Here is a 13456-nt window from a genome sequence, read left to right as displayed (position 1 = left end):
GTCCCAGTTTGGACAAATCGTCACCCTAAATATAGGTGTATAGGCCAGAGGTGGGGGAGGGGTGAAGTTGGGTCTTGAGGGTGTCTGGGATCCACAGGTTGTCTCTGAATTTTTACTAATTTGTGCTGCAGGTTTCAAGACTAGTTCATACCTGGACTGGACTCTACTGATAAAGTCATTGATGAACTTACAGCCGTATTTTGGGCCTGAAGTCCTCCATTGCTGATTTTTCCTCACCTTAGCTTTATTGCCGCCCCAAACCCCTTAAGTCTCATTGAAGTCCTCCATCCAGACTTTGACTTAGTTGCCTTTCTACAACCTTTGTGGTAAACTCACCTAGACACGACAGCCCTATGCCAGGTATTTTGGTTCTAAATTTGACCACCTTCTCTGCATTGCCTTTGGGATGTGGAACCTTGAGAACTAGTTTACAGTATACAGGAGTTGAGGGACTCTTAGGAGGGCTGAGGCCTCCTCTCTGCCTGAGTATCCCAAGCTCTTATTTTTATGTTGAGTTTCCACCTTGTGTGGATGTTTTCTCCTAGAGTTCTAAACAGGGAGTTTGGCACATGCCCTCTACTTCGGGCTTTCTCTTCACCTCTTCTAATGTTATCATCACACCTATTACCCCCACCTCCAGATTTTGGGCTTGAAGGAGAGAAGTCAGCCCCCATTGTTTAACTGCTTGTTTCCTAAGCCTCTGTCCCCTTTATCTTTCCAATAAACCTTTAGGCTGGAAGGCGTAGAGGGGGGATCTATCTTAGGTCACATGAGTTCTTATAGTAAAACTCTGTAGTTCATGTAAAACTCTGTGGTTCTGTCCACAAGCCTTAATCTATATATGTTAATAGGACCTTGAAGAATGTAGCAGGATGTTAAATGTGCTTTCATGTAGTCTTAGAGTTTGGACAGTGACCTTAATAGATGAGAACAAAATAAAAATGACAACTACCCCATCCCCTATTCTGTGTAGAACCATCTATGTAGAATTTGTAATAAGTGAGATCAAAACCTAATTCTTTCAACATTAGACCATCACCAATCTCTAAGCTATTTAAGAAAAGACAAAGAATGCACTGAGAGGATGAAATGATCAAGAATGTTTATTTCTTTGATAAGAGTTATTGGTGTCATATGCAAGGAGAGGGGGAAACTTCTCCCTCACCTCAACACAAGAGAGAAGCTCCCAGAGATCCATTTGGAAAGTTCAACATATGTTCCCTGGAATTTGGTTTCTGACTCACACCTGGTAAAGCTAAAAGCAAGAAGGCCTGTTAGATGCTTTGGAATGGCTGATAAAGAGGACACTAGAAATACTTTCAGAGTTTGGCACAGCAAAGATTTGTGCATATTGCCCAGACGTCAGACATAGATCCCACGAAAGGGATCATGCCCAATACGACTTCCTGGAAAGGACAAAATAAACTTGACTGAAAGAGACTGGAAATTCTACCATCAAATGCAAAAGCTGAGGACATCATAAAGAGCAAGTGAGAGAGCCCCGGAGATAGGGAAATCTTATCACCAAACCCTTCAAAATACTTCAGGTTTGGGCTTCCCTGGTGGCACAATGGTTACGAATCCACCTGCCAATGCAGGGGACACAGGTTTGAGCCCTGGTCCAGGAAGATCCCTCATGCCGCGGAGCAACTAGGCCCGTGTGCCACAATTACTGAGCCCGCGCTCTAGAGCCTGCGAGCCACAACTACTGAAGCCTGTGCGCCTAGAGCCTGTGCTCCACAACAAGAGAAGCCACCGCAGTGAGAGGCCCACGCACCGCAACAAAGAGTAGCCCCCACTCGCTGCAGCTAGAGAAAGCCCACGCACAGCAACAAAGACCCAACGCAGCCAAAAATAAAATAAATAAATTTATTTAAAAAAAACTACTTCAGGTTTGAAAGAGTCAGCATTTGGTTATCTGTCATGCCCAAAGGGCACCAAGGACATATTATAATAGTATCAGTTAAAATCAGGAAAGACCTTTCCCACAGTTCCTTCCTGCTACTCCAATGCCAAAGGATCCTAAAGAGTAGTTAACAAATGGGGAAGGAAAAAGAGCAAGAAACAGAGAAAAAAAACAGCGATGGTTGCTTTCCTCACTGCAGGTTATGAGTCTAAATCAGACCTAAGTTGGGAAAAGGAAGAGGTTTAAGTTGGATAATAAGAGTTTAGTGTTGTGATATTATGCTGGGCTTTTTATTACCTAAAAATGACTATTTATTGGCCAGAGAATACCACAAAAGCAACAGAATACACCTGAAAGGGGCAAGAAAGCACTATTTTGACAGGATGAATTTATTTTTTTGTATCTGATTCTTTTTTTCCAATATTTTTTATTGAAGTATAGTTGATTTACAATGTTGTGTTAATTTCTGCTGTGCAGCAAAGTGATTCTGTTATACATATATATACATTCTTTTTAAAATATTCTCTTCCATTACGGATATTGAATATAGTTCTCTGTGCTATACAGTAGGACCTTGTTGTTTATACATTCTATATATAAAAGCTTACGTCTGCTAACCCCAACCTCCCACTCCATCCCTCCCCCAATCCTCTCCCCCTTGGCAACCAGCAGTCTGTTCTCTATGTCTGTCATTCTGTTTCTGTTTCATAGATAGGTTCATTTGTGTCATATTTTAGATTCCATGTATAAGTGATATAATATGGTATTTGTCTTTCTCTTTCTGACTTACTTCACTTAGTATGATAATCTCTAGTTGCATCCATGTTGCTGCAAATAGCATTATTTTGTTCTTTTTTATGACTGAGTAGTATTCCATTGTATATATGTACCACATCTTATTTATCTGTTCATCTACTGATGGACATTTAGGTTGTTTCCATGTCTTGGCTGTTGTGAATAGTGCTGCTATGAACATGGGGGTGCATGTGTCTTTCTGAATTATAGTTTTTAACAGGTTGAATTTAAAGGGGAAATGTGAAGGAATAAAATACTTTTTTGCTTACTGAGTTCAACTTTTCACTAAAGCAGTAATAGGAATTTAAAAATCATCTTCTCACATTTAGTTTTCAACTCCACTCTCTTGCTGGGGACTCAGAAATTCCACTTTGGTGGTCAGAGGCTGAGCTTTGATTCTTTTGTATTCCTCTTGTAATAGCTAATCCTCTTTTACACGTTTGGATAGGATTGGGGGCAGTCTCATTTGTGAAAGTATAAAATAGACAAGAATATTAATTTTTTTTAAGTATTATCTCTAATGTTACTTGAGATCCTTACCACAAGAATCCTGGAAAACAAGGGACTTCCCAGGTGGTCCAGTGGGTAAGACTCCATGCTCCCAGTACAGGGGGCCCAGGTTCAATACCTGGTTGGGGAACTAGATCCCACATGTATGCCACAACTAGGAGTCATGCTGCAACTAAGAGTCCGCATGCCTCAACTAAGAAGTCCACATGCTGCAACTAAAAAAAAAGATCCTGCATGCCACAAAGAAGATCCTGCATGCCGCAACTAAAACCCAGCACAGCCAAAATAAATAAATAAATTTAAAAATATTTTCTTTAAAAAGGTAATGAGATATCATTTCTTAAAAAAAAAAAAAAGAATCCTGGAAAACAAGATTGCTATTCCTTTTCCATAAATGAGATAATTAAGACTCAAGACAGGTAAAGTAACTTTCCCAAGGCCACTGAAGTGTAAGTAGCAGAACTGAGCTTTAAATCAAGGTCTGTCTGATTCTAAATACTATGCTTTGTCCTCTACACATATTGTCTCACACTGATGAATGTATAAGTATATTGCCCTTTATTATGAAACTATTTGTTCATATAGATATGTTAGCATTTTTTCTAACTAGCTTTATTTTTTCTATAGGATAATTGATTGCATAGAAATGTCTTTAAGTATTATTTGAGTATTCTCAAAAGTTACTGAAAGAGTAAAAGAATCCCATTAATTTGTTCTTATTCTAGCATGATGATGTTAGCAGACCAAAGTATTTCTCCAAAGCCGAAGAGTGCTTCAAATTCAGAATCAGGTAATTAGTAATGAAACTAATCATTTTTATAATCCTCTATTTATTTATTTATTTTTAACATCTTTATTGGAGTATAATTGCTTTACAGTGTTGTGTTAGTTTCTGCTGTATAACAAACTGAATCAGCTATATGCATACATGTATTGCCACATCCCCTCCCTCTTGCGTCTCCCTCCCACCCTCCTTATCTGACCCCTCTAGGTGGTGGCAAAGCACCGAGCTGATCTCCCTGTGCCATGCAGCTGCTTCCCAGTAGCTATCTATTTTACATTTGGTAGTGTATATATGTCAATGCTACTGTCTCACTTCGTCCCTGCTTACCCTTCCCCCTCCCCATTCCTCAAGTCCATTCTCTACGTCTGTGTCTTTATGCCTGTCCTGCCCCTAGGTTCATCAGAACCATTTTTTTTTAGAATCCATATATATGTGTTAGCATACGGTATTTGTTTTTCTCTCTCTGACTTACTTCACTCTGTATGACAGACTCTAGGTCCATCCACCTCACTACAAATAACTCAATTTCATTTCTTTTTATGGCTGAGTAATATTCCAGTGTATATATGTGCCATATCTTCTTTATCCATTCATCTGTTGATGGACACTTAGGTTGCTTCCATGTCCTGGCTATTATTGTAAATACAGCTGCAATGAGCATTGTGGTACATGACTCTTTCTGAATTATGGTTTTCTCAGGGTATATGCCCAGTAGTGGGATTGCTGGGTCATATGGTAGTTCTATTTTTAGCTTTTTAAGGAACCTCCATACTGTTCTCCATAGTGGCTGTATCAATTTACATTCCCACCAACAGTGCAGGAGGGTTCCCTTTTCTCCACACCCTCTCTAGCATTTATTGTTTGTAGATTTTTTGTTGATGGCCATTCTGACTGGTGTGAGGTGATACCTCATTGTAGTTTTGATTTGCATTTCTCTAATGATTGGTGATGTTGAGCATCTTTTCATATGTTTGTTGGCAATCTGTATATCTGCTTTAGAGAAATGTCTGTTTAGGTCTTCTGCCCATTTTTGGATTGGGTTCTTTTGTTTTTGGTATTGAGCTGCATGAGCTGTTGTGTATTTTGAGATTAATCCTTTGTCAGTTGCTTCGTTTGCAAATATTTTCTCCCATCTGAGCGTTGTCTTTGAGTCATGTTTATGGTTTCCTTTACTGTGCAAAAGCTTTTAAGTTTCATTAGGTCCCATTTGTTTATTTTTGTTTTTATTTGCATTTCTCTAGGAGGTGGGTCAAAAAGGATCTTGTTGTGATTTATGTCATAGAGTGTTCTGCCTATGTTTTCCTCTAAGAGTTTGATAGTGTCTGGCCTTACATTTAGGTCTTTAATCCATTTTGAGTTTATTTTTGTGTATGGTGTTAGGGAGTGTTCTAGTTTCATTCTTTTACATGTAGCTGTCCAGTTTTCCCAGCACCACTTATTGAAGAGGCTGTCTTTTGTCCATTGTATACTCATGCCTCCTTTATCAAAGATAAGGTGATCGTATGTGCGTGGGTTTATCTCTGGGCTTTCTATCTTGTTCCATTGATCTTTATTTCTGTTTTTGTGCCTGTACCATACGGTCTTGATTACTGTAGCTTTGTAGTATAGTCTGAAGTCTGGGAGCCTGATTCGTCCAGCTCTGTTTTTCTTTCTCAAGATTGCTTTGGCTATTCGGGGTCTTTTGTGTTTCCATACAAATTGTGCAATTTTTTGTTCTAGTTCTGTGAAAAATGCCAGTGGTAGTTTGATAGGGATTGCACTGAATCTGTAGATTGCTTTGGGTAGTATAGTCATTGTCACAATGTTGATTCTTCCAATCCAAGAACATGCTCTATCTCTCCATCTGTTTGTATCATCTTTAATTTCTTTCATCAGTGTCTTATAGTTTTCTGCATACAGGTCTTTTTTCTCCTTAGGTGGGTTTATTCCTAGGTATTTTATTCTTTTTGTTGCAATGGTAAATGATCTTTGCTATTGTTTCCTTCATTTCTTTTTCATTTATTTCTGATCTGATCTTTATGATTTCTTTCCTTTTGCTAACTTTGGGGGTTTTTTGTTCTTCTTTCTCTAACTGCTTTAGGTGTAAGGTTAGGTTGTTTGAGATTTTTCTTGTTTTTTGAGGTAGGATTTTATTGCTATGAACTTCCCTCTTAGAATTGCTTTTGCTGCATCCCATAGGTTTTGGGTCATCGTGTTTTCATTGTCATTTGTTTCTAGGTATTTTTTGATTTCCCCTTTGATTTCTTCAGTGATCTCTTGGTTATTTAGTAGTGTATTGTTTAACCTCCATGTGTTTGTATTTTTTACAGGTTTTTTCCTGTAATAGATATGTAGTCTCATAGCATTGTGGTCGGAAAAGATACTTGATACAATTTCAATTTTCTTTAGTTTACCAAGGCTTGATTTGTGACCCAAGATATGATCTATCCTGGAGAATGTTCCATGCGCACTTGAGAAGAAAGTGTATTCTGTTGTGCTTGGATGGAATGTCCTATAAATATCAATTATGTCCATCTTGTTTAATGTATCATTTAAAGCTTGTGTTTCCTTATTTGTTTTCGTTTTGGATGATCTGTCCATTGGTGAAAGTGGGGTGTTAAAGTCCCCTACTATGATTGTATTATTCTCAATTTCCCCTTTTATGGCTGTTAGCATTTGCCTTATGTATTGAGGTGCTCCTATGTTGGGTGCATAAATATTTACAATTGTTATATCTTTCTCTTGGATTGATCCCTTGATCATTATGTAGTGTCCTCCTTTGTCTCTTGTAATAGTCTTTATTTTAAGGTCTCCTCTGTCTGATATGAGAATTGCTACTCCAGCTTTCTGGTAATTTCCATTTGCATGGAACATCTTTTTCCATCCCCTCACGTTCAGTCTGTATGTGTCCCTAGGTCTGAAGTGAGGGTCTTGTAGACAGCATATATACCGGTCTTGTTTCTGTATCCATTCAGCCAGTCTATGTCTTTTGGTTGGAGCATTTAATCCATTTGCATTTATGGTGATTATCGAAATGTATGTTCCTATTACCATTTTGTTAATTGTTTTGGGTTTGTTTTTGTAGGTCTTTTCCTTCTCTTGTGTTTCCTGCCTAGAGAAGTTCCTTCAGCATTTGTTGTAAAGCTGGTTTGGTGATGCTGAATTCTCTTAACTTTCACTTATCTGTAAAGGTTTTAATTTCTCCATCAAATCTGAATGAGATCCTTGCTGGGTAGAGTAATCTTGGTTGTAGTGTTTTCCCTTTCATCACTTTAAATATGTCCTGCCACTCCCTTCTGGCTTGCAGAGTTTCGCTGAAAGAGCAGCTGTTAACTTTATGGGGATTCCCTTGTATGTTATTTGTTGTTTTTCCCTTGCTGCTTTTAATATTTTTTCTTTGTATTTAATTTTTGATAGTTTGATTAATATGTGTCTTGGCGTGTTTCTCCTTGGATTTATCCTGTATGGGACTCTGTGCACTTCCTGGAATTGATTAACTATTTCCTTTCTCATGTTAGGGAAGTTTTCGACTATAATCTCTTCAAATATTTTCTCAGGCCCCTTTTTTTCTCTTCTTCTTTGGGACCCCTATAATTCGAATGTTGGTGTGTTTAATGTTGTCCCAGAGGTCTCTGAGACTGTCCTCAATTCTTTTCATTCTTTTTTCTTTATTCTGCTCCCTGGCAGTTATTTCCACCATATTATCTTCCAGCTCACTTATCTGTTCTTCTCCCTCAGTTACTCTGTTATTGATTCCTTCTAGAGTATTTTTAATTTCAGTAATTGTGTTCTTTATCACTGTTTGTTTGCTCTTTAGTTCTTCTAGATCCTTGTTAAATGTTTCTTGTATTTTCTCCATTCTGTGTCCGAGATTTTGGGTCATCTTTACTGTCATTACTCTGAATTCTTTTTCTGGTAGGTTGCCTATTTCGCCTTCATTTATTTGGCCTTGTAGGTTTTTACCTTGCTCCTTTGTCTGTAACATATTTTTTTGTTGCTTCATTTTTTTTTTTTTTTGATGTGTGGTGCTGTATTCCTGTCTTACTTGTTGTTTGGCCTGAGACGTCCAGAACTGGAGTTTGCAGGCAGTTGGATAGAGCTGGGTCTTGGTGCTGAGATGAGGATCTCCGGGAGGCCTCACTCTGATTGATATTCCCTGGGATTTGAGGTTTCTCTGTTAGTCCAGTGGTTTCGACTTGGAACTCCCACCACAGGAGCTCGGGCCTGACCTCCAGCTTGGGAACCAAGATCCCACAAGCTTCGTGGCATGGTAAAAAAAAAAAATAAGAAGAAGAAAAAGAGAAAAAAAGGAGCAGTACAATATCAAAGAATAAAAAAACAAAATAAAATTAGAAAGATGAAAAATATATTAGGAAAAATAAAACTATAATTGAAACATCTGCAACAAGGTAAAATAAAACCACAACAGAAAAAAGAAAAAAAAAAGGGTGGGGTGGGGTGGGGGAACAAGCCAGAAGGAGAGATCATGAGTCGCTGGGGATTCCTCCATCCCCTTAGGTGTCCGTGGTCCCCCACCGGTGCCTGCTAGGTACCCTAGTTGTGAGGAGCTGCAAATTTTGTTTCCTCCTAGTACACCATCTTGACCCTGACTCCCTCTGTTTATTTTTGTCAGAGTGCTGCAGTGTATGTTAAGAAAACTGGTAGCCCAAGAAATTGAGTGCTTTTTAGTGTGGTTGTATTTAAGAAATGAAGATATGTGAGGTTAGGTCTTAACTATTCCCACAGCACCCATCATTAATTCATTGAATAAATATTTACTGAGTATGTATTCTGTACTAGGCATTACTATATATACCGATAGGGAGTGATGTATTTTCCCTAACCTTGTAAATTTCAGTCGTAGGAGAGGAAGATAATCAGTAAACAGATGCACTGGAGTTATGTGTGATGGTTGAAAAATAAAAGAATCAACAAAGTGCCTTGCATTTTGGGCCCTCTGTTATTTAGTTTACTATTAGAATAAACTTAGCAAGACCTTTACAACCTTATTAACATCTATTGTATTTCAGATTTCTATTTTCTTTTTTCCTGCAACAAGTTTTATAGAATCTGGGGATTAATTTAAAGAATTGCTTGCTTTGCTCCTGATGGATATAAATGTTTGTATGAACTGAAAAAAGGAGTTTTTTGGTGTTGTCTTCACTTTAAGCAGTTGTCTTAATGAGCATTTAGAAAATGCCAGGTATTATGTTAGGAAGTGTGGGTATAAAAATGCTTAAGATGGTTTCTGTTGTAAGGGAAATGAATCTAGTGGTAAAAACTAAACTTGTAAAAGGACACATCCTTGGAAAGAGTGGCACCTACTACCTTGGAGGGTGAGCATTAGAAGGAAGATTTGCTTTATAGATCACAATTAAGGAACTTGTGTACAAGGGAAGAAAGATATGAAAGGGAAAGTTGGTAAGGGTATCAAAAACAATCATGATTTTATCTAGTTCTTGCCAGATTTTGGCTGTGGAAAATATTATTTATAAAGCCTTGTAGTAAGGCAGAATATTGATTCTGTAATTATGTATGCTTGTGTATTCTTACTTTTATGTGGTTGATTGACTTAAAATTTCAAATTAAATAAATTACATCTTGCTCTAGCGTTATTTTTTACACATTCCTTAATTCAGCAAATCCAAGTTTGTTCCAGTTGTTTGTCAGGCTCTTTACTAAGTGTTAGGAAACCAAGAAATGGCTATATTCCTGCCCTCAAGGGTTCATAGCCTAGTAATAAAAACAAACAAACAAGAAATTACTTTTCAGACATCTCCTGTTCAGTCTTCTTTGCAATCTTATCTACTGCTATTAGCTATTAAATGTGAGAGTTCTTAAAGGCTGATTCCTAGATTTTAATCTCTGTTCAGTCTACCCCCTGATATGTATAAGTGTCCTATAAAAAGGCAGGGCTTCCAGATTTTCCATTCTAGACTCTCCTCTGAGGTAAAACCCTTATATGTAGCTGCCTTCCGGACATCTCCGCTTGGATGTTTCAGAGACACCTTATCTCATCATTCGTTAATTCCACTCATTCAATGAATATTTATTAAGCACCTACAGTGTAACACAAACTGTTTTAGTTGCTGGGGAACATGAAAAATTTCTTGCCCTAACAGAGTTTATGTTATAGTGGAGAAAGAAAGAAAATAAACAGATAAAAACAGATAAACAAATACATATATCACAATGCCAAAAGTAAGAGTAATGAGGGAAAATAAAGAAGGGTAAAAACAGAGTGTGTGACTAGGAATGCTGTTTTAGACAGGCTAATCAGGATAGGCCTCTCTGAGGAGTTCACATCCGGACAGAGCTTGAATGAAGTGAGAGAGTGGGCCATGTGAAAATCTGATGGCAGAGCATGCCAAGCATAAGGGAATCACAAGTGAAAAGGCCATGAGATGGGAATATTTAGCATGTTGGAAGAAGAGAAAAGAGGTTAGTGTGACTGGAGCAAGATGAGGAAATAAAAATGCATGGTTGAAATTGTAGTTGGTGAACAAGTGGTATAATGTAGTCTCATATGCCATCTCAAAGAGTAGGGATTTTTTTCTAAATGTGTTGATAAGTGCATCTTAGAGCAGAGGAATGACATGATCAGGTACATATTTTAGAATTAACACTCTGGCTACTATGTGGATAATAGACTAAGGGGTAAGAGTGGAAGCAAGAAAACCTTGTCAAATAAACTATTGCAATGGTCAGATAATGGTGTTTGAGACCAAATTGATAACAGTGGTCTGATTTGGAATATATTTTAAAGGCGATGGGCCAGGATTTTCTGATTAGGCTGGTTGTTGGGTAAGAGAAAAGTCAAGAATGACTCTTAAATTATTGGTTTGAGCAACTAGATGAATGGTGGTATCATTTCTTGAGATAGGAACATTGTAGGTCAGAGCAAGTTAGGAAAATAAGAGTCTTTGGTTTGCGCATATTAAATTTGATCTGTCAGCTCATGTACATAATGTTACATGAAAGAATGCAAACACAAACAGGTATATACTCATTTATTTTATACATATATATGAAGTTCAAGAACAGACAAGACTTATTCTGGCCGACAGAAGTCAGAATAGTGGTAATCTTTAAAAAGGGGGTGCTGACTGGGAAAAAACATATAGGAAATTTCTGGGATGTTGGAAATATTTTATGTCTTGATCTGGGTGATAATTATATGGACGAATACATGTAAATATAAGATTTGTTCCCATTACTGTACATATGGAGTACCTTAAGAAAATATTAAAACATTAAGAGGCTTTTTAACCTTCAGCTGGAGATGTCATGAAAGCAGTTTGTGACACAAGAGTCCAGAGTTCAGGGCAGAGACTGGGGCTGCAGATAAATATTTAGAGTCAGGTATAGATGTTTTGAAGCCGTTAGAGTAGGTGAGTCACTTAGGAAGGGAAAAGAAATAGAAAAGAGACATATAAAAAGAATGTAAATGGAACACTTCAACATTTAGAAACAGCTATAACAAAAGTTTCCAAGAGATCAAATAAAAGAAGGGTTGATGACTGAGAATTGTTACAACCAAGACCTAACCTAGTCTTCCTCCTCCAGTGTCCTCCATCTCAACAAATGTAGGTTAATAAACCAAAGCATGGGATCATCCTCAACACCTTCCTGTTTGTCATTTCTGTCTCTAATCTATTACCAAATCTTAGTACTAATTTTATCTTTTGCAGAACTCTCAAACCTACAGCTTCTCTCTACATTGGGAGATGAAGATGAGAGGAATGATTAGCCTCAAAGTTTGCCAGATTTAACAAATAAAGATACACAATGCCCAGTGAAATTAGAATTCAGAAAAGCAGCAAATAATTTTTTAATATAATTATGTCATAAACATTGCCTAGGCTGTACTATTACACAGAAAATACTTAAACTAAAAAGAATTTGTAATTCATCTGAAATTCACATTTAAGTGGGCATCCTATGTTTAATCTCAGCAATGAGGCTGGAAATATGTAAGCGATACAGGGATTATAAAAATAGGATTTTGTATGCCAATTTAAGGAGCTTAAGTTTTAACTTGAGGGCAGTGGAAAGCCTTTAAAGAGTGTTAAGCAGATGATATTAGATTTGTATTTTAGGTATACAGTGTGGCTAGTGGACTGCAAGGGGAGGTGATTTGGAAGGCTATTGGGATCTATGTAGCAGGAAAGGGTTTGGGGTACAAATAAAGTTTTTGGTAAGATGAAAGAGGCCTGAGTATGTTTTAAATGCTGGTAGAAAAGTTGGAGTAGAAAGGGATAGACTGAAAATACAGGATAGTAGAAATGGAAGGATAATTAATGAAGAATTCTAATCACATGCAACTTTCTCTACTAATTGAAAAGTAAATATTTTATATACAGTTTATTTACTCCTGTGAAACCTGGAGCTCTTGAGATAAAGGTATTTTTAAGAATTCTTTCTCCTATCTGTAGCAAGTCAGGTTGTTCAACATACATTAAGTTTTTCTTCTAAAACTATTACAAAATCATAGTCATTAAAATCCATTTTTTCCTCAAATTTGAGTTCTCTTTTCTGTACTTAGAGTTAATGACAGGTTAAATAATTAAAATACTAAAGTATATTTTTATTATAGATAATGCATCTTGTGGAGTTTTACTTGCTGAGAAAAATTACCCTTCAACCCCTCAAAAAACAAAGAAAAAAGCAAGTATTGAAGCAGAATAACCTTATAAACCATAAATTTCATTAATATGGGACACGCTATTTTCTTTTAAACAACACTTTTATAGGAATTATTTTTCAGTTATTTAAGCCAATAATGGAAAACATTTATGGAGCTTAGCAATTAGATTGCATTATTGTTGCATGAATATATACTCTATATAAAGTTAATGAAAGAGGATTAAAACTTAAAAATTTTTCCAATTTCCTTAAATTGGATGTCTATTAATAATTAATATAAAGTGAAAATATCACATTTGCTTTGTAGCCAGAACAGTGTTCTATGCTAAGGAACTGTAAATCAGTACATTAGGCCTGGAATCTAGAGGTCTTTGGGGAGGAATTCAGACTTGATTTTGTATATAACAGGAGCTACTATCTGAGTGGCTACTCAGTGTAAAGTATTATTCTAAGCGCTTTTCATTAATTATATGTTTTTTATAGCATTCCTATCAGGTAAGTTTTTCATTTGTTTTATTTTTTAGCTATTTTATAGCTGAGAAAAATGAGGTTTAGATATTAACCAATATGTTTGAGGAGCTTGTGACAAGTCTTTCTCAATCTAAAACCTGTACTTTTTCCACTATACCGTATGGTCACTATATACTTTGGGGAGCAAATTGAAAGAGGGCAAGAGTGTCAGCAGGAAGATTCATTAATAGAAAGTTGCAAAGATTTTTGTTGGGAGACTGTGGTGGCTTTAACTAGGATGTTTTGTAGGAGAGATGGAAAAATATGCGTGGATTGAAGATAATTTTGCCTATAGAGTTTATGGATTGGACATAGAGGATGAAAGA

At 36.9% G+C, this 13456-nt stretch overlaps 1 protein-coding gene across 1 annotated transcript in view; it reads left to right on the top strand.

Annotated features, from left to right (window-relative positions):
* MEIKIN (meiotic kinetochore factor) overlaps window positions 1-13456 on the top strand; it is a 126872-nt gene that overhangs the window by 37044 nt on the left and 76372 nt on the right. The window contains exons 8-9 of the mRNA XM_068534869.1: window positions 3937-4001; window positions 12571-12641. Of these exons, the coding sequence (XP_068390970.1) occupies window positions 3937-4001; window positions 12571-12641 (136 nt within the window). The remainder of the gene's footprint in view (window positions 1-3936; window positions 4002-12570; window positions 12642-13456) is intronic.

The sequence above is a fragment of the Eschrichtius robustus genome, chromosome 2 (genome assembly GCF_028021215.1).
Source record: "Eschrichtius robustus isolate mEscRob2 chromosome 2, mEscRob2.pri, whole genome shotgun sequence".
Taxonomy (NCBI): Eukaryota; Metazoa; Chordata; class Mammalia; order Artiodactyla; family Eschrichtiidae; genus Eschrichtius; species Eschrichtius robustus.
This window is presented reverse-complemented; position numbering and strand designations above follow the sequence as displayed.